We start from the raw sequence: 18,813 nt of genomic DNA on the forward strand, positions 1-18,813 counted from the left end.
GCGTGTCAAGATCACGCCCCCGGTGGCGGCGCGCTCCCCTCCATTTTCGTTCCGGGGCGCTGTCTTGCGTGGGAGAGCCCCGGGGGCGCGCCCCTGCGCCCCAGCACAGCCCTGGGGGCGCCTCACGTCCGCCGTCGCCTGCGAGTCCCCCGGAGGAGCCGGGAAGGGCGCGCGCGGCCCGCCGAGGCCGACGTCGCCGGGAGGGTGCGGACCCCGGCGACGAAGCAGCAGCAGCCGAGACTCCCCCCATTCCCTCCGCGCGGCAGCCCCGCGGCGGGGTCTGGCTGTTCCCCGGAGGGTCTGCGCCGGAATCGAAGAGAAGCAGAAACTGTCTGAAGTCATGTGACTTATCACAGCGCAGAGCAGACCCAATGCCTGGAATTAAGTATAAGATAAGTGAGGTACAGACCCGGGGAGACCACCTGCTGCCTTTGGTCACGTGGTGGACTTTTACTCTGTCTGTGAATTCTCCAGAGCTGCCGTAAATGACCGCAGACTGGGGCCTTCAAACAACAAAGTGATTCTCTTGCGTCTATTCCTTGCCTCTGAGCTTCTGGTTGCCATCAGTCATTTTAACTTCCCTTGTGGCCACCACAGTCACAGGGCCTTTTCCTTGTTTTCTTTGTCTCGTCTCCTGCCAAGACCCTACCTGCAAAGGAGGTCCTAGGTACAGTGGGTAAGAGCTTTGACATGGCTCGTTGGGAGGGGGCAGAGGCATAATTCAACCCCCAGGACTGTCCAAATAGGTTTAGCCTGGTTGGGGCAGCCCAAAGGTTAATAATTACAAATTTTACTGGGATCGGCGCTGAGGATGCAGAGCCAAATTAGCTCCTGCCCTCGGGAAACCTTCAGGCCAATAGTGGAGCCAGACAGGGAAACCAGACAGCGATTATGGAACATGAAGAGTCAACAGTGAAGACAGGTCCAGAGTTCAAAAACGGGGAAATTTTTCACTCTTCTATCTCAAAAGAAAGGTGTTGTGAGAGGAGGGCTCAGTGACAACTGAGTTCAACAGAACTGAAAATGTAAAAAACACAACCCTGCTGGTCCTGAAAGCTCAGTAGGGCGCATTCAGAGCCCAAGTTTGTCCATCAGTCTGTCCCTTCTGCTTTTGCAACAGGAAGGCTGCACCGATAGCCCTAACGATACGTCTGCTTGGAGTGAGAGTCACAACTGTGAAGGAAAATGTTGTCATGGAATGAAAGAGAAGGCATTTCAGAGTGGAATAGGAGTGGAGCAAGAATTTCCAAATACCTGCTGAACGTCTCCATTCAGATATCCTACCAGCATCTTAAACTTGAAGTGTCTCACCCTAGCCAGTTCGCTCAGTGGTTAGAGCGTCAGCCCTCGGACTGAAGGGTCCCAGTTTTGATTCTGGCCAAGAGCACGTACCTCGGTTGCAGGCTCGATCCATGCGCAGCAACCAATCCATGTGTCTCACATGGATGTTTCTTCCCCCCCCCCCCTTCCACTCTCTGAAAAAGCAATGGAAAAAAAATATGCTCAGGTTCAATTACCTTTCGCCCCCTACCCCTTCCCCACTGCACTGCCCCTCTTCCAGGCCCTGTAAATGTAAACCTTTTGACCTCTCCGTCTTTATATGACCAATTGCCAAGTCCGGCTGATTCTCTGGGCGCACTTAACATGGTGCGCCTGCCTTAATTTGGATTCCCCCAGAGAGAGACTGAGACAAGGCATCGGGCGCATGTGTTTGGACATGGAGCTGACCCCAAACTCAGGAAGAAGTGGGAAGTGTGAGACAGAAACGCTAACAAAGGATGGGTTATCGAATTGTTGGCTGCTCCGGGCCGCCGGGGCTCGGTTCCACTGGAGACCCTCTCAGGAGCAGGGGAGCACCGCCCAGGGTTCTCTAACTCCAGGGAGCACCCGGGCGTGCTTATTAACTTGAAGGTGCCCCAGCCTAAGGGTGCTGATCCCGTTCCCTGGAACCCGCCTATTACACAAACATCCCCGGGATTCCTGCGCAGGGGGCGCCCGGGAGCGTCCAGGGAAGGTTCCCCTTGCAGCCGCTGGGGCCAGGCGCTCGGAGGCGTCCTGCGTTTCCCGGACGACCGGGGAGGGCGGGGCGGCGCGGTGACGTCAGGGTCGGACGTCGGCCGCGGGGCGGGGCGGGGCGGCTCCGAGGCCTGCGCGCCACAAGGACACTTGTTGGGACCCGCTGTGGGTGCTGCGCGCTCCCAGGGCCTGCGCGCCGCCAGGACACCTGCTGGGACCCTGCTGTGGGTGCCGAGCGGCGCGAGGGCCCGGCGACCAGGAGGGACCCCCGAGATCCGAAGGTCGAGCCCGCGTCTGCGTCGCGGTGAGGGGCCGAGGGTAGCGCAGGTGCAAAGGTCCGGGGGCACCGGGCGGCGCGCACCCGGCCATCGCGGAATTGCGGGGCGCACCGGAGGCAAGGCCCGGCGGCCGGGAGGGTGAACCTGCGAGACGTTTCGGACAATAGTCCCCTGAGGTCGCGGGACAGCTGTCACCTAGAGGAAGAATGGTCAGATCCGCAGTGTAGAGTTACCTCTCCCACTGCAGAGAGGAAAGGTGGCTGCAGGAGACTGTTGGCACAGTGAGGGTACAGCAGCCCCAGCAACACCCTGGGAGCTGTTCCAAGTGCCCCCTGCCCGTTGCAACAGCCCAGGTACTAGACACAGTGAGTCCTCACTTAAGGTCGCTGATGGTCGCTCGTTTGATAGGCTCTGCCCCAGGTAGGTGGATGTATAAGGAAACCGGTTTTGCCACAGGCTAATTGATTAAACCAGAGTTTCCTTTCTCCGCATCTCCTCAACCTTATAACGAAACAGCCTTGAAGGAAGCGAGTTACTCGGGGACTTGGTGTGCTAGACGCTAGGCCGTGGTTGCTGTGTTGTCGTCAGGCCCGAGGGACGGGGAGGCGAGGTGACTTACTGACTGAACAAGCAACGTCACCCAGCTCGGAAGTTACCACCGTGGGGTCTGACGCCAGGCAGTCTGGATTCGGTGATGTCGGTGACCTCGGGTGGCGTGGGGCCATAGGGGACTTACTGATTGCTCAGGATTACGGGACCTGGGGTCGGATGTGCCCGACAGCAGCTGGATGGCCTTGGGCAACAGATTTAACTCTAACGGGCTCCAGTTTCGTCAGCTGAAACGGGTTGCCACACCACTGGTGCAGGGATTGCTCAATCATCGGAGGTTATTATGCTGGATTTAACAGGATCGGAGAGAAATGAAAGGCTCAGCAGGCATTAAAGAGGGGAGTGGTGGCTTTGGGGCTCCAGGGAGAGGGGAATTCCAGGGTGGCACCTGGGTTTATAGAACAGGTCCTGCAGGATAGGCTGGTCAGGGGGCCCAGGCGAGTTCAGTGTTGACATTCAGAGTTCAAGGACCTGCAGGACGGGAGGGTGGTGGGGCCAGGAACCTGCCAAGTGAGCGCATGGATTCAGGAGCCCTCCAGGGCCTGTTGACCTCGGTGCTGCCCAGCCCCAGGGCTGCCCTTTGCTCCCTCTGCCTTCTCACCACCTTTGTTCAAGGAAATCTCCCACCCCTTCTGTTTGGGGGGAAATGAACGTTAGCTCTAAATGTGGCCCTTCTCTTTTGCTGTCCCCCCCTTGGAGTTTTTCTCTCATTTGTAACACGTTACACTTATACAGCTGTTCAAGGATGGTGTGAACAGATAGACTGAAGCATGTTGCCTCGTGCCATATATTTTCTGCAGGTTGACATCAAGCCATGGCACCCAATTTGGAAGGAAGTGAAGATGCTCTGCTCCCCGATTTCCCCAGAGGGCCCCTGCATGCATACCGCTCACGCGCCTCCTTCAGCTGGAAGGAGCTGGCGCTGTTCCTGGAGGGCGAGGACATGCTGCGCTTTAAGGTGAGGTGGCGGCTCTGCAGCGTTGGCCGTGCTGACCCATGGGGACGCTGGTGGGCGTCTCAGTTCATTGGCGAAGGTAGGGCTTTGTGCCCTTACAGCCACGCGGCCCCCCTGGGCCTCACGTCCGCTTCCATAGGGTGCGGCTGTTCCTGGGCACAGCACAGGCCTCACTCCTCTTTGCACCCAGGATGGCGGAGCCTCTGGGAATTGCCAAGGGGGTCCAGAAATGAACACAGACTTTTTAAGCTTCCTAAGCCTCCCCTGGGAAGGACTTCCCTCCCTGCCCCGACGTTTCTGGATCAGACTATGTGTTCCACGTAGCCGGCGGCCTCGAGAAAACCTGTATGAGTAAGAGCATAGTGAGATTGCACCCTTTGCCTCCAAATCGCCGGCGTCCTGTCTCCTGCATTTCCAGAAAACCATCTTCTCAGCTTTGGAGAACGACCCCCTCTTCGCCCGTCCTGGTGGACACGACCTCTCCATGGAGACGTACCGTGAGCTGAACTTCCTGCGCTGCAAGCGGCTCTTGGAGTACGACATCTTCCGCATGGATGACCTGCTCCAGAGCCCTCTCAAATGCCTGGCGCTGGTCAACTGTCTGGGCATGTACGACTGGTCCCTGGCCACCAAGGTCTTCCTGCACACTTTTGTGAGTAGGCGGCAGGGGAGAGGAACGTCAGGGTCCACTTTCAGCCTCCGTGTGAGGCCGTGAGGCTGCCTGGTGCCAGGGCCAAGCTGGGGTCAGGGACGCTCACACCGCAGGAGCTCCTTACAGAAAACACACGCAGCCTGTGGGGTTTAGAGTCTAAATTTTAGACACTCACCTCGGTGGCTTGGGGGTTGTTAGTGTTTACTTGCTTTTAAAGTTTTCTGGGGATTTATGCATTTGGGGAAATGCTTGTTTCAAGAGATTTCTAAAAATGTAGGAAACAAGCAGAGATTAGAATGTGTGGGCCGATCTTGTGTTTTTTAGTGAGAAGTCCAATTTAAAAAAAATATATGTTTTTTATTGATTTCAAAGAAAAGAAGGGAGAAGGAGAGAGAGAAACATTGATCAGCTGCCTCCTGCATGCCCCCTGCTGGGGATCAAGCCTGCAACCCTGGCATGCGCCCTCACTGGGATTCAAACTGTGACCTCCTGGTTTATGGGTCAAGGCTCAACCACTGAGCCACACCAGCCAGGCAGAAGTCCAATTTTTTTTTTTACCTTTATACACAAATTTGCACACGTGATTCCTGGAGAAAGTACAGTGCCGTGGAAGTCAAAACCCACAAATGGAGCTTTGGGACTTTTTTGCTTTATGCTGAAAAAACAAAAACAAAACCTTGGCACAACATGTGGTCCGCCGGCTGTTGTCTGACAGAAAGTGGTCCCACTTTGCCCTCACGCATCCTTCCTCCCTCCTGCCCTGTCCCTTGTTCTCACAGACCCTCAGGATGGCTTTCAGGCATCTGAAGTCCTAGGTGATTATATTGAACTTACATAAACTGCCTGGGGCGGGGACCCAGGTCTCCCCACCCAGGAGCCTGGCACGCTCATGCATAGTAAGCCTCTCATGGCTGGGCGTTGCTGTCGGGACCACCCAGTGGTGCGCAGCCGGGTGAGGGTGGGATGGGGGTGTTAACGGCCTGTCACTGGTGAGATCCCAGGATAGCAGTACTCATTCACTTCCGCCGGTTCATGGGATGATATTATATTTTCAGGTTTTTGGATCAGCGATTTACAACTCTGGTTCTGAAAGACATTTAAAATACATTCCAAAGATCTTGAATATGGAGGTAAGTTGAGGTTGGTGGTGGGTCTTGATCCCACAATCTCTCACCTGTTCTGAGAGTTGTGGGGTCTCACCTTGTTGAATGGTGTTCTTAGGCTTCTCAACAAGTAGTTGATGTTTTTGTTGACTTTTTAGAGAGAGAGAGGAAGGGAGAGGGAGAGAGATAGAAACACTGATGAGAGAGAAACATCGATTGGCTGCCTCCTGCACTCCCCCCACTTGGGATTGAGCCCACAACCTGGGCATGTGCCCCAACTGGAAATTGAACCGATGAGCTCTAGGTGCAGGGAATGACGCTCAGCCACTGAGCCACACCGGCCAGGCTGAATTTAGCTTTTTCTTATCGAAGTGAAGGCCTCCCGTTTTCCTGTGCTGTCCGGGAGCAGTTCTGGCCACCAGGCTGACTTAGTGGGGCTGCTGGCAGCATGTCTGGGCGGTGTGGCATCTGGCACAGCAGAGGGACGCAGACGCAGTGAGATCACTCGTCGGTCAGATAGGAGGAGATTTGGGGCTTTAATTGTGGTTAAAGGGATCTTAGTCCTTACGGGAAGGGTGGGGCAGGGTCCCTTAGGGAACGTGAGAAAGAGCCGTTCCCACCTGACCTCGTGCTTGCTTCTGTGTTAGATCTTTGGATGCTTTGCTCTGACCGAAGTGAGTCACGGGAGTAACACCAAGGCCGTGCGAACGACCGCGCACTACGACCCCACCACCCAGGTAGGTGCGCCCGTCCCCTTGCCCTCTGGGCTTCGGGCACATGGGACATGGCGCGGTCAGGAGTGAGACAGTAATGAGACCCCGAGAGCCGTCTTCGCACACGGGAGCTTGCAGAGTGCGGGGTGGGGGGTGGGGGGTGGGGGTGTCCGTCGCTGACAGGTGGAGGCTCAGGAGGCAGAGGCTGAGGACCTGTCCCACCTGGAGATCTCGCTGCCTGGAGGTCAGTGAGGGACAAAGCAGGAGAAACGGGGTTGGTGGGAATAACACCTGCCGGGGGGTCAGGGGAGGCCTGGCCGACAGATCGCACGGCCCGGGCGTGGCCAGCTGCCGAGGGTTTGCAGTTATATCGTTTGACAGGTTAGATTCCATTTCCTTTTCCTAAAACTTATCTTTATTGCTGAAAGCATTACAGATGTCCCCCTCTCCCCCGCATTGATCCCCCCCGCCCGGCGTCCTATTCTTGTTTTAATTCTCAACTGAAGATGTTTTTACTGATTTTTTTAGAGAGAAAGAGGTGGGGGGGAACATCGATGTGAGAGAGACACATCGATTGGTTGCCTCCTGTATGAACCCCGACTGGGGATCAAACCCGCTACCCAGGTATGTGCCTTGACCAGGAGACGACCCTCCAGCCACCTGGGCCACCTGGCCGGGGCTCGGGCGTCGTTTTCCACAGGAAGGTTCTTTAAGTTATAGGCCCAGGAACATGCTCTGTGTAAAAACAGGGCTGCGGTGGTGTCCAGGAGCTAAAACCTTCCGTCTCGCCTCCAAGATATGAAGAGAAGGCCTCAGAGGAAAAGGAATCCTAGGTCCTTTGAGTTGCTGACCCTGACTTTTTTCCTCGTGCAGGAATTCATCATACATTCCCCCGATTTTGAAGCCGCCAAATTTTGGGTCGGCAACATGGGCAAGACAGCGACACACGCGGTGGTGTTTGCTCAGCTGTACATGCCGGGGGGCCAGTGCCACGGCCTCCACCCCTTCATCGTGCAGGTGGGCCGCTGCCCTGGGGACAGCGTCGGGGACACGGTCATCCACTGGGGACAGGGGTGCGTCCGGCTTCTAGAGTTGACAAGGATGCAGCTGAACATCCCGCAGCACCCAGGACATCCCCACCTGTCAAGAAGGGATTGTGCCCCCAACGCCCCCCTGAGTGTTGGTGTCGCTGCTGAGGGGCCCCGAGCCTTGGGCCCCGGGGTCGTCTGGTGGGGGATCCCTCCGTCCTAGCAGCCATGTGGGTATTGCCTCAGACACTTGACACAGGTCTGGACGGCCCTGCCAGGTCTGGGGGTGCCCCTGGAGTTCTGGGTCACAAACAGGAAGGCTTCTGCCCAAGGGGGTGGTGCTTGGGACTGGTGGCCAGGCAGGGGTTCCTGCCTCCCTGGGGGGCCCGTTTCCCAGCGCCCAGGGCTGCTGCGGTGTCTTCCTGTCTGGGCCGACTGATTCCCAGTGAAGCCCCATTTTCCCCACCCCAGCCCTGTTCTGGCAATTTTTAGACATTGAATTGAAATTCATATAACATACAATTCAGAGAAAGTGAGTGATCCCGTGGTGTTTAGTGCCTCAGGGTCCTGCAGCCCCCCTGTCTAGTTCAGACACGTCCTCTCCAGAGCACCCCTTCCCGTTGGCACTCACACCCCCCCCCCCCAGGTTTTCTAGAAGGAAACTCCGTATCCTGAGCGTAGAGCTCACAGAGCTATACAGGAAACCCTTGATTTAACGGACTCATTCAGGCGAGGGGGTGTCCGCTAGGTTTTCCCAGTGCGTATGTTAAAAAATTCACCAATTAGTTTTTACTCGTGTAGACACGTCTGTGTAATTAGAATTAAGTATGTATGAAAAGTTTAATTTCACAGGAAAGTTTTCTACATGTATTACTGTGATTTTAAATTTACACTGAATAGGTTTAGTAAACGCATTTACCGGTCACTGAGAGTAAACAAATGCACACGGCGGGGGCGTGGCTTAGCTCGCGTGGGAACATCCACCGGCCCCTGTTAAAACGGCCGCAGAAAGTCACACCGCTGGACGACAGAACAGTGACTGCCCGAGGTGCGGTGTGATCGTGTGCTAATCATTCGCCCAACATGGTGCGCAGCAGCGGCTCCTGGATTTAAATACACAGACTGCAGCTGTAGACATGTAATATTTACTTACGTCGGCAAAATTACTAGTGCTTTTTCCAACACGCGACCTAGTCGCTAAAATTTGTTAAAAACAACAGTGAATTAATAGCAGGAGACCACCTGTTAATTTAATTATAAGCAAATCTTGGCTAAAAGCGTTTTAAAATGAACAGGGCATTAACTTTCACGGTGACATACAGACGGGAAATTGTCTGTTAAATCGAGGTCCGCAGAGTCGAGGGCTTCCTGTACCTGCCCTTTGCTCCGTAAGCCTGTTGGACGCTCACGTCGGGGAGCAGAGGTTCACAGAGACAACGCCAGGCTGTCTGTCCCCCAGCAATGTGTGCCCAGCCTCTCACCTTATTAAAACTGGACGTCCTGGACCCGGGCAGGAGTGCGGGATCCCTGCAGCCCTGCAGGCAGCCTGTACTGACCAGCTCCTGGCTTAGTTTTCCTGCGGCTGCTGTAGCAAAACAAACACTACAGTGGGAAGCGGGGCCGGGCGCAGAGAGCAGGAGGGCATCACCCCAGTGTGGAGGCCGGGAACCCAGGCCCAGGTGCGGGCAGGGCCGTGCCCCGCTGGGGGCTCTCGGGGAGCCTCCCTCCCACCCGGTCCAGCCGCCGGCTCCTGCTGGAGTTCCTGGGCTGCGGCCACATAGCTCCAGTCCCTGCTCCCGTCTTCTCTCCACGTCCTGTCCCCTCTGGCTCTCCTAGGACACTCGTCATGGGATCCGGGGCCTGCCTAGGTGATCCAGGGTGGTCTCATCTCCAAACAGGCCTGTTTGGAGGGTGCGGTTTGCCCCCTGCAGCCGCACTGGAGGGAGCCCGCGCTTGGCCACTGGGGTTTGAACAAGTTCACTCTGAGTTCCGTGCGCTCAGTTGTGTTCTGTGGTTTGTACAGATTCGGGACCTGAAGACCCTTCTCCCCATGCCTGGGGTGATGGTGGGCGACATAGGGAGGAAGCTCGGGCAGAATGGTCTGGACAACGGGTAAGTGTGCCCCGAGCTTGCTGTCCTGGCGCGCTCCTCCGTGGGCCGTCCTCGAGGCTGCTTGCTCGGGGCTTAGACTCCTAACGGGTCGGAGGCTGCATGGCTGCCCGCCTGTGATCCCGCGGGTACCCTCAGCACTGTCCCCGCGCCCTCCTGCACTCCCCCGGAGCTGGGGGAGACGTGGTGGGGACACACGTGTACACCTCCACACTCGGGAGCCACGTCACAGAGGGCCGTCTCCTGCGTCAGCGCCAAAGCCAGGAGGGATAAAGGACCCGAGTTCTAAACAGTGAACTTGTCCTCAGGCCCAGCCAGGCGGCTGCAGTCCGGTGGGGCCTCAGCCTGGGCAGGGCTGAGCTGTGACCTGGGCCTGCCCCCCCCAGACGAGGTCCCCGCCAGCGACCTGGAGCTGCAGCACCCGGCATGTGTCCTCTGATCTCGGGGGTGGGGCAGCGTAGTGTAGACGCCAGGGTCGGAGAGGGTGAGGAGCCCAGCAGTGGGCAGGGTGGGCGGCAGAGCCTGTCACAGGGGCCATGATAGCCTCCCGAGCTGGTGTTAGAGCCCAGGATCGTCAACAGCACGAGCTTAGGAACCAGACGGCTCCAGATTCAGATCCTGCGCCTCCCTCAAACTCCTCCTTGGCCTGTTTCCTCATCAGTGACATGGGCATGATGACAGTCCCCGTGCCGGGCCTGTGACAGTCCCACCTGCACGTGGTGGTGCTCCGGGCGGGCTACTGTGTGTCTGCTTCCCCGCGAGCATGTGGGTGCCACACACTGTACCCGAAAGCCTGGCTGAGGGGTTTGCACCTCTCTCCCCAGGAGCGAGTCTAACTGGGGAGGGGGCAAGGCCGGGAGGGCCCCTTCGCCTGTGTCTTCATCAGTGTGGAGAATATTTATACACCTGCTGCTTCGTAGCAAAGAGCATAGAGGAAGCCGCAGGGACAGTTTGAACTCACTGGGTGACCTACCCCAGTCATTAAAGCAGGAGGCAGGTCGTCTCCGGAGAGAAAAGCTGCACCAGGTGGTCTCCAGGGCCCCTGAGCATGGAGAAACCTCCTTTCAGCTGTCCTCACGAAGTAGGGGTGCTGGGGCAGTGTCTCAGGTCTCCGCCCGGACCCTCAGAACAGGTGGGACCCCAGGCTGCGCCACATGGGGAGCCGTTGGTTTTATAGTTAGTTTGAGGAGAAAACGGGAAGCTGTTAAAAACCAAGAGCAAACACGCAGGACCCGTCGAACTCCACACTCGGCATCCGCGCGCCTCCCACGGGCCTGTGCGGAGAGCCTGGTGCCGTGGGAGCCGGATCGGCACCGTCGGTCCCCTTAGATCTCCGGCTGGTGCAGGTGCGTGGGGGCCTGGCGTGGACAAGCCGCATGCTTTTGTCGTCAGCACTGGGCCGGGCAGCGATGCCACTCGGTCTGACTGAGAGGTCGCCCCGGCCGTGGGCAGCAGGCGCCAGGGCGACTGCACAGGAAGCGGGGCGGCGGGTACTGCCTTGTCCTGGACTTCGAAAAGCGCGTCCCCTCATTAGGCGTGTGCGTCCCGGTGTGGGACTCGGAAAGTACGCACCCTCGCAGGGTCTGCGGGCACAGCGAGGCCTGGCCGGGTTCAGCCTCGGCGTCTGGTGGTGGCGACGGACCCTCCAGCTGTGCACGCGTGGGGCCAGCTCACACCCAGCGGGCAGTGTCTCTGGTCGCTGTTCACTTGGTTTTACAACCAGAATGTTTACCGTTGTCCTGGAGCATCACCGAGACCCTCCCGTAGATGCATGTTTCTGAGACTGATCCGGGGGCCGTCACCGAGCACACTCATGCCGCTGTGGCCCAGGCTCGTCCGAGGCCCCGGTGTCACCATGAGCACCCCGAGGACTTTGAGAGCAGGTCGAGGAGCTGCATCAGGCCAGTGGGACGCTGGGAGCGGCCGTACTTGGTCCCTGAGCCTTCCAAGGTGCAGTGGTCTGTCCAGGGTCCCGGGCCCCCTCCCCCGAGAACACCCTCCCGGCCGGGTGCGCATGCCCAGCAGAGGGCGCCGGGTTTCCAGGATGGGAAGTCCCCGCCGGGGTCTCCTCTTGCCTGCCCTTTGCATCCAACTCTACTCTCAGTGTTAGAATTGATTTTTTTTTTCAGTCTGAGGTTATTTATCTTGAAAGTCAAGGTTAGAGTTTGTCATTTCACAAGAATTTCGGAGGATGTGGGACTACTGTAGAAATCAGAGGCAAACAAGTTTTATGGGTCGATTTAGGCAGATAACTCTAAAAGCAAAATAAAGACCCTCTCGAGTGAGGTTTTGGCCCCTCACCCTGTCCTGGGCTGCAGGATGTTCTCGTGCACTGGCTCTGAGGTGAGGCGGGACCCACGGCCTCGGGGATCCTATCAGAATTGGCCGGGTTCCTCGAGGAGCCGGGTGCGCTTGGTCCCAGGAGGGAGGGAGGGTGTGTGCAGCACCCTCCCCGTACCACCCCATGTCACACACACACACCCCTGTGCCCTTTGGGGACACTGGGAGTTCTGGCTGCAGGCTGGTCCCCCGGTCTGGCCACCAGCTGACTGTTCCTGCCACAGCTTTTGTACTCAAAAGAGTGTGTGCAAAATTGTGCTTTCAGTAACCTCATGTGAGGGCTTTTTTTCCCTTCGATATGTCTTTATTGATTTCAGAGAGAGGAAGGGAGAGGGAGAGAGATAGAAACATCAATGATGAGAGTCATTGATCGACTGCCTCCTGCACCCCCGTCCCCCCCCCGGGGATCAAGCCCACAACCTGGGCATGTACCCTGACCGGGGATGGAACCGTGATCTGGATCATCAACATTGATGCTCAACTGCTGAGCCGTGCTGGCCGGGTGAGAATTTTTAAAAAAAAAAAATGTTTTCATTGACTTTTGGTGAGAGAGGAACGTTGATGTGAGAGAAGCATTGATCGGCTGCCTGCTGCACAACCCCTGCTGGGGATCGAGCCCCAAACCCCGGCATGGCCCCTGAACCGGGAATTGAACTGGCAACCCCTTGGCGCTTGGGATGACACTCAGCCAACTGAGCCACACGGCCGGGCCTCGCGAGAGGACTTCTGCAGGCATGAGGATATTCAGACTGTGCCATCCCTGTGTGGCCACAAAGTGACTTCCACTCCTGACAGCGGGCACTTGAGTTTACAGAATCCTCCTTGAAAACACACCCCTCGGCTTCTAGTGAGCGTCGAGGGGGAGGCCACGGGGAGGTTGGCGCCGAGTCTGCTCTTTTCAACCGAGGTATCAGATCAGATGCCCCGATAGGCCTGCTGGGGCCTCTGGCCTTCCATCGGCCGATCAGAGCGCCCCATAAGGCCCTGATGCTGCGGCTCGCCCCCAGATAGGGCCCCAAGGCACTGGGCTGAGCTTTGTCCCCGTGGAGTGGCCTTTGTCCCTGGGGTGCCACCTTTGTCGTAGGAGCTCACGAAGCCCCAAGACCTAGTTTCATGAATACCAGTGTACGGCCGTTTTGTTTTTACACGGAACCTGCCACACATGCCCGCTTTTTAAAAAAAACTTTTTTGTATAGAAATATGTTGAAATTTCCTGTCTGCTGGTGTCTTCTCTCCCTTTTTCTGGCTTTGGGGACTCTGTCACCTTCTAAGCTGTCCTTCCTTTCACTTGACTGGGTGTCGGGAGGAGAGGAGAGGAGCCGGGCCAGCCCTGCCTGACCCGAGGTCCACGCCCCCATAGGTTTGCCATGTTCCACAAGGTCAGGATTCCTCGCCAGGACCTCCTGAATCGGACTGGAGACGTCACCCCTGAGGGCACCTATGTCACCCGCTTCAAGGTACAGGTTTCGGCCCTAGGAGCCAGGTTGGGGTGGCAGACCTTGCTGGGTTTGGGTTCTGGTGCCACCAACAGGGAAGGGGGTGCTTGGGTCAGCCACACCTCCAGGGGTCCAGGCAGGATGTCAGACGCTGGCCGCCAGCTGCCCACTAGCCTCCACTCCCCCGCGCCACCCCTGCCAGCCCTCAGGGTTCGTTAGGGAGCCCCCCGTCACTGCTGTTCCCCGCAGAGGGTTCAAAGATGGAAGGTTGCTTGGCCCACAAATGGGGGTGACAGCGTCCTCTGGTGTCCAGGGCTCAGCGCCCCCTAAATCCACTGGGTGGCACACACAGTGGTGTGGCCTGGGGCCCGCTGCAGTCACAGCCCCCATCGGAGGAGCCGACCACTCTCCCGTGGGGGTCACAGCTCACGGCCTAGACGGCTGTGTCCCCAGAGCACAGGCCCGGACAGCGGGCCTCACCCCCGGCGCTGAGACAGTGTCACGTGCGCTCGGCGATCAGGAGAGAAACAGCATGAGGCAGGTGCCTTAACGGGAGACGGTCATGGAGAAATAACCGAGTTATACGTGAATAGGAGAGTCAGCCATCGTTGGCGTCCATGGAGGACGAGATCAAGCCAGTGGCAGGGAAACCCCGGGGGCGGGGAATGGAAAAGAGAGGGTTTGGGGAAATAGTGACGATAACGGTGTAAGTTAGAGAAGGAGGGAGAGCGGGCGGGAGAGCGCACACCCAGCACTCGGGGGGCTTCACAGCGTCAGAGAGGACCCCGAGGTCCCGGGGGGGGGCTCAGGTCTGCCGCTGAGCAGTAACCCGCAGGGTGCAGGAGCTCAGGCGAGGGCTTAGACTGTGGCGGGCAGTGAGTTTAAATGTGCATTTTTAAATTTTTTTTTCTTTATTAATATATCTTTATTGATTTCAGAGAGAGGAAAGGAGAGGGAGTGAGAGAGAAACATCAGTGATGAGAGTCATTGATGGAGCCCGCAACCTGGGCATGCGCCCTGACCGGGAATCGAACCCCGATCGCCTGGATCCCAGGTGGACGCTCAGCCGCTGAGTCACACCTGGCCCGGCTGGGCTAAATGTGCATTTTTTTAAAAACATTTTTTTATTGATTTCAGAGAGGGAGAGAGAGAGAAACAGTGAGAGAGAGTCACTGATCGGCTGCCTCCTGCAGGCCCCCTGCTGGGGGTCGACCCGTGACCGCCTGGTCCGTGGTCAGTGCACAACCACTGGGCCACGCGCCCGGCCCATCTCTGCGTCTCTCTCCCTGACCGGCCACGGCAGCTGTGGCCGCCCTGCTGACGCTTCTGGTCACCCTTCCCCGCAGGACAGCCGGCAGCGCTTGGGAGCGTCCCTGGGCGGCCTGTCCGCGGGCCGGGTCTGCATCGTGAGCATGTCCGTCGTGAACCTGAAGCTGGCCGTGTGCATCGCCCTGCGTTTCTCAGCCACACGGCGACAATTTGGGCCCACTGACGACGGGGAGGAGATACCGGTCCTCGAGTACCAGCTGCAGGTCGGCCTCCCGAGTGTAATTCCGTTTTCTTTCCGGTGCACATGCACATACACCCTATTTCCAGGTAGCTGCTGTTTGGTTACAAGGAGTTGAGCAAACCTGTTTGGACAAATTCCAGAGCAGTGGACAGCAGTCACCAGGGAGGCAGCAGCCTCTGGGCAGGGAGGCTTTTAGTTAATGGTCTTTAACTAAAAGCAGTCTGTGGGACGCCCCAAATAAGGAAGCCGGAGACGCCCTTTGGGGAAACAGGTGTGTGCTTCTTACCTGAGGGCCCCGCAGGCTTTGGCAGGTGGCCTTGCGCACCCAGGGCACTGACTCATCCATCCCATCCTAGGAAACAACCCGAGTGTGCAGGACTGTCCGCTGGGATGTCACTCAGAGTAGGAGGGACAGGCCCTCGTCCTGCAGGTCCCCAGAGCTGGGACAGCCGATAGTCCCCTGGGGAGGGGGCTGTGCATGTTATCACGGCCAACAGCCATCCACACACACCACGGTTCCCAGCTTGCAGGTGGGGGACTGATCCGGTAGGTGACTCCTGTCAGAGATCGCTGGCTAGGTCTGGCCCAGGCCTTGGGCCAAGCTACACGTAGGCAGAGGTGCATTTGAGTTTAAGCTTCAAGAAGTTGTGACCTTCACAGTTGGTTGTTTTAATGCTTCTTGTACTACAGCAGTGAACCTGCTTTAGCAACCGGTCAGGAGATGCAGAGTGCCCTGCCTCATGCCCGTGGCATGCATTTCCCACCACCGCTAGTCCCGGGGCTTCCCGAGGTCACCATGCATCTGGCCACCTGGGCATCGGGGTGGCTCAACAGTTCCGAGAGCCCACTTGAGCCACAGTGCTGGGGCTCTAACCCCAAATCGCCCCGTCTGCCGTGTGCCCCTGGGCCAGGCACTGACCTCTCTGTGCACTAGTTTCCTCTAGCTTCTCTTCTTGGGTGGTTACGATTAAATACGTTACTATGGGAGAAGCAGCGGCCCAACGTCAGGCACTTAACATTCGGTAAGGACCCGTGATGGTGGTGACTGTTTCCCGGGTCTTTTCAGGCTCCTCCCCCTCTCGCCCCCCTCCATCCACTCGACCTTGGCTGAGACACGCTCCTGCCTCTGAGGAACTTCTGGTTCTCCGTGATCCTCAGTTTCCCCATTTCCCCCCTAGGCTCACAAAACACCAGGTGTCACCGGTTAGTCCCACTGTCTGGCATAACAGGCCAGTTTTGCTAGTTCCCAGGGGGACTGACATGCACTGTGCCATTCGTCACTTTGGGGGAGACTGCGGCGAGAGCCGGGCACGCAGGGCTGCATGTGGCTCGGTTGTGCCTTGGAGTAAGGTGGTCGGGGGTGGGAGATGGAACTGGCTGAATTTCGTGGAAGTGCCCGAGATGAGTAGGGCCTTGCGTGTTTGGTGGGATAGTGGCTGGTGACTTCCCATCACTCCTGACCTGTGGCCTCGCTCCCAGGTTCCGATCTCAGGGCCACCGCGAGGCACCGTCTCCCTGAGCACGGGGGTGTGCTCATGCCCGGTTGTCCTGTTTCCTTTAGCAGTGGCGCCTGCTCCCGTACCTGGCGGCTGCCTACGCCTTAGACCACTTTTCCAAGACGCTCTTCCTGGACCTGGTGGCGCTTCAACGAGGCCTTCAGAGGGACGACCGGAGCCCCAGACAGGTGAGTGGCCCTTAAACCAGCCTTTCTTTCAAAACAGTGATAGCCCCTGGCCTTGGGGGCGAAGGCTCCCAGGCGTTCCCTGGCTGTGTCACCTCCTCGGAGCCCGGATCTGAAGGCTGGGCCTGTGCCCCATCCCTGTTCCCTGAGGGCGTGCTGACGCAGCCCCTGACCCGGCTGTGAGTTCAGCTGTCGTCCCGAGAACATGCTTTACACTATCCCCGTGAGCACCCTCAGCAGATTTCAGGGCTCTGATCCTTCCATAAACAACCCACAGAGGTCTGGATCCCACTGATGGGATGGGAATTGACAGCCAAGGACTTGAGCCAGAAACGGGCCTGCAAATCCGCCGAGGTCAGCCTTCTGAATGTCTGCACGGATGGGGTACGAATTGCCCCTCCGTCGCCACCTCACCGCCTGTGGGGCAGGCGGAACCTGTGAGCCACAAGCAGTGTGTTTGCAAACAGATTAGAGGTGCCGTGGGTGGGGTGTGTACAGCCCCCCGAAAGGCCTGTATCCCGTTGGTGCATCCTGGGGCGCTGCCGGAGGCCAGGCCTGGAGGCGCAGGGTGGCCAGCAGGGGGTGCCCGGAGCAGGGCCCGGCTCTGCAGGCCTTCTCCCCAGGAAGGCGGGGGTTAAGCCTGGTTCTCTCCCAGCGTGAGTCACCCAAACCCTTTGCCAGCAGACACGGGAATCGCCTCCTGTTAATAACGTTATAAAGTGTAATCACGGTTTATTCTTCCTGAAACTGGTTTAACCCGGCTCCGCAGGACCTCGGCGTCAGAAACACTTGCTTAGCAGGCCTGCATGCCTCTCTCCCCCAGTTGTTTCTATTAAACACCAAGTAGAAGCAAAGGGTGTTTATAGGACGCGGGAGGCCCAGGCGTGCTGGCCAGGGCACCCTGCAGAGTCAGCGGGATGGCCATCGCCACATGGGGGCCCGGTCCCCCCGGCCCCCTCGCCTCAGAGGAACACCCTCTAACATTGTGTGCGATCCCTGCTTTCAGCAGAGGTGGTTGGGACCTTCCACAGCTGCTGCTGTGTCACGTGCATGTCATAGAAATGAGTCGTCAGGCGTAGTCCCCGCAGTTGGCCTCTGCCCTCAGTTCTCCCCTGGGACCCGTTTGCTGAGCAGAGCGGTGGTTCCTGTGTCTCACCACAGTGTACCCATTCTTAAGTGAATCCCCCCTTTTTAAGTACTCACCCGAGGATATTTTATTCATTGATTTTTTAGAGAGAGTGGAAGGGAAGGAGGGAGGGGGAGAGAGCGAGAAACATCGATGTGAGGCATACACATCCACTGGTTGCCTCCCGCACGCGCCCTGACTGGGGCTGGGGATTGAGCCTGCAACCGAGGCACATGCCATTGGCCAGACTTGAACCCAGGACCCTTCAGTCCGCAGGCCGTCACTCTAACCACGGAGCACACCGGCCAGGGCTGAATCCCGTTTTTTAAGCTAAAAGTGGGTTTCCTCCTTCTGTTGTTGGGTGTGTTGGATTGGACAGGAAGGGGCTTGTGCCTTTGACGCCACGGTTGACCCAGCCCCTCCCTCTGGTGTGGGAGCCTCCTTTCACCTGTTTTTGGGTTTATCTCTCCCAAGGCAGAGCTCGGATGTGAGATCCACGCCCTGGCGTCGGCCAGCAAGCCCCTGGCCTCATGGACTGCCCAGCAGGGAATCCAGGAATGCCGGGAGGCATGCGGAGGACACGGCTACCTGGCCAGTAGGTTTTGGAGACGCATGTGGCGATTTCCTGTCCTTACCCCTATCACCTGACTCCAGACCAGGGGTCAGCAAACTATAGCCTGGGGGCCAAACCAGCGGCCGCCCGTTTTTATGGGCAAAGTTTAATTGGGGCACAGCCACGCCCATTCATTCACGCGCTTTCTGTGGTCAGGTTCACACTACAACCTTGGGGGTTTAGTGGTCTCAACAGAGCCTGAAGGTGCTCACTGTGAGCCCCTCTTCAGAACAAGTTTGCCATCCCCCGGCCTGGACAGGCCCCCAGGTTCCGATGCCCAATGTTCCGGGAAACATGGAACCCGGAGTAATGAGCGTGGAGGACCCCGGAGAGCGCCTGAAAACCAGAGCGGGAGGGAGGTTCTCTCTTCACCTGGATCCTAACTTTCTGGTTAACGACTTGGCAGTAAACTGGCACCTGCTTTTGTTCTGATGAAAAATTCTTGAACTTAGGAGAGTGCGTTTTTAGGGGCCTTGGCCCTTGTTGGGGAAGCTGGCGTGTGGATAGGAGAGGGGGTAACTGATAGCCTGGGACCCAGTCCTGGCTCTGCCGCCCACTAGCGATGTAACTGGGCAAGCTGTCTGACCCCACTGGGCCTCAGCGTTTTTATCTGTGAAATGGGGCCGGGGATTGAGCCTGCAACC

At 57.8% G+C, this 18,813-nt stretch overlaps 1 protein-coding gene across 5 annotated transcripts in view; it reads left to right on the forward strand.

The window, feature by feature from the left end:
* Positions 1 to 2,088: 2,088 nt before the first annotated feature.
* ACOX3 (acyl-CoA oxidase 3, pristanoyl) overlaps positions 2,089 to 18,813 on the forward strand; it is a 31,062-nt gene continuing 14,337 nt past the window's right edge. The window contains exons 1-11 of one of the 5 annotated variants that reach the window (XM_081157746.1): positions 2,089 to 2,647; positions 3,704 to 3,861; positions 4,277 to 4,510; positions 5,566 to 5,640; positions 6,261 to 6,350; positions 7,200 to 7,343; positions 9,378 to 9,466; positions 13,164 to 13,260; positions 14,586 to 14,771; positions 16,311 to 16,433; positions 18,031 to 18,151. In XM_081157746.1, the coding sequence (XP_081013872.1) occupies positions 3,718 to 3,861; positions 4,277 to 4,510; positions 5,566 to 5,640; positions 6,261 to 6,350; positions 7,200 to 7,343; positions 9,378 to 9,466; positions 13,164 to 13,260; positions 14,586 to 14,771; positions 16,311 to 16,433; positions 18,031 to 18,151 (1,303 nt within the window). In that variant the 5' untranslated portion in view covers positions 2,089 to 2,647; positions 3,704 to 3,717. Of the gene's footprint in view, positions 2,715 to 3,703; positions 3,862 to 4,276; positions 4,511 to 5,565; positions 5,641 to 6,260; positions 6,351 to 7,199; positions 7,344 to 9,377; positions 9,467 to 13,163; positions 13,261 to 14,585; positions 14,772 to 16,310; positions 16,434 to 18,030; positions 18,152 to 18,813 lie in introns of all 5 variants that reach the window. The other 4 variants (XM_081157747.1, XM_081157745.1, XM_081157744.1 and 1 more) reach the window with 4 other exon arrangements.

Source organism: Miniopterus schreibersii (assembly GCF_964146895.1).
Source record: "Miniopterus schreibersii genome assembly, chromosome: 1".
In the NCBI taxonomy this organism is placed as follows: Eukaryota; Metazoa; Chordata; class Mammalia; order Chiroptera; family Miniopteridae; genus Miniopterus; species Miniopterus schreibersii.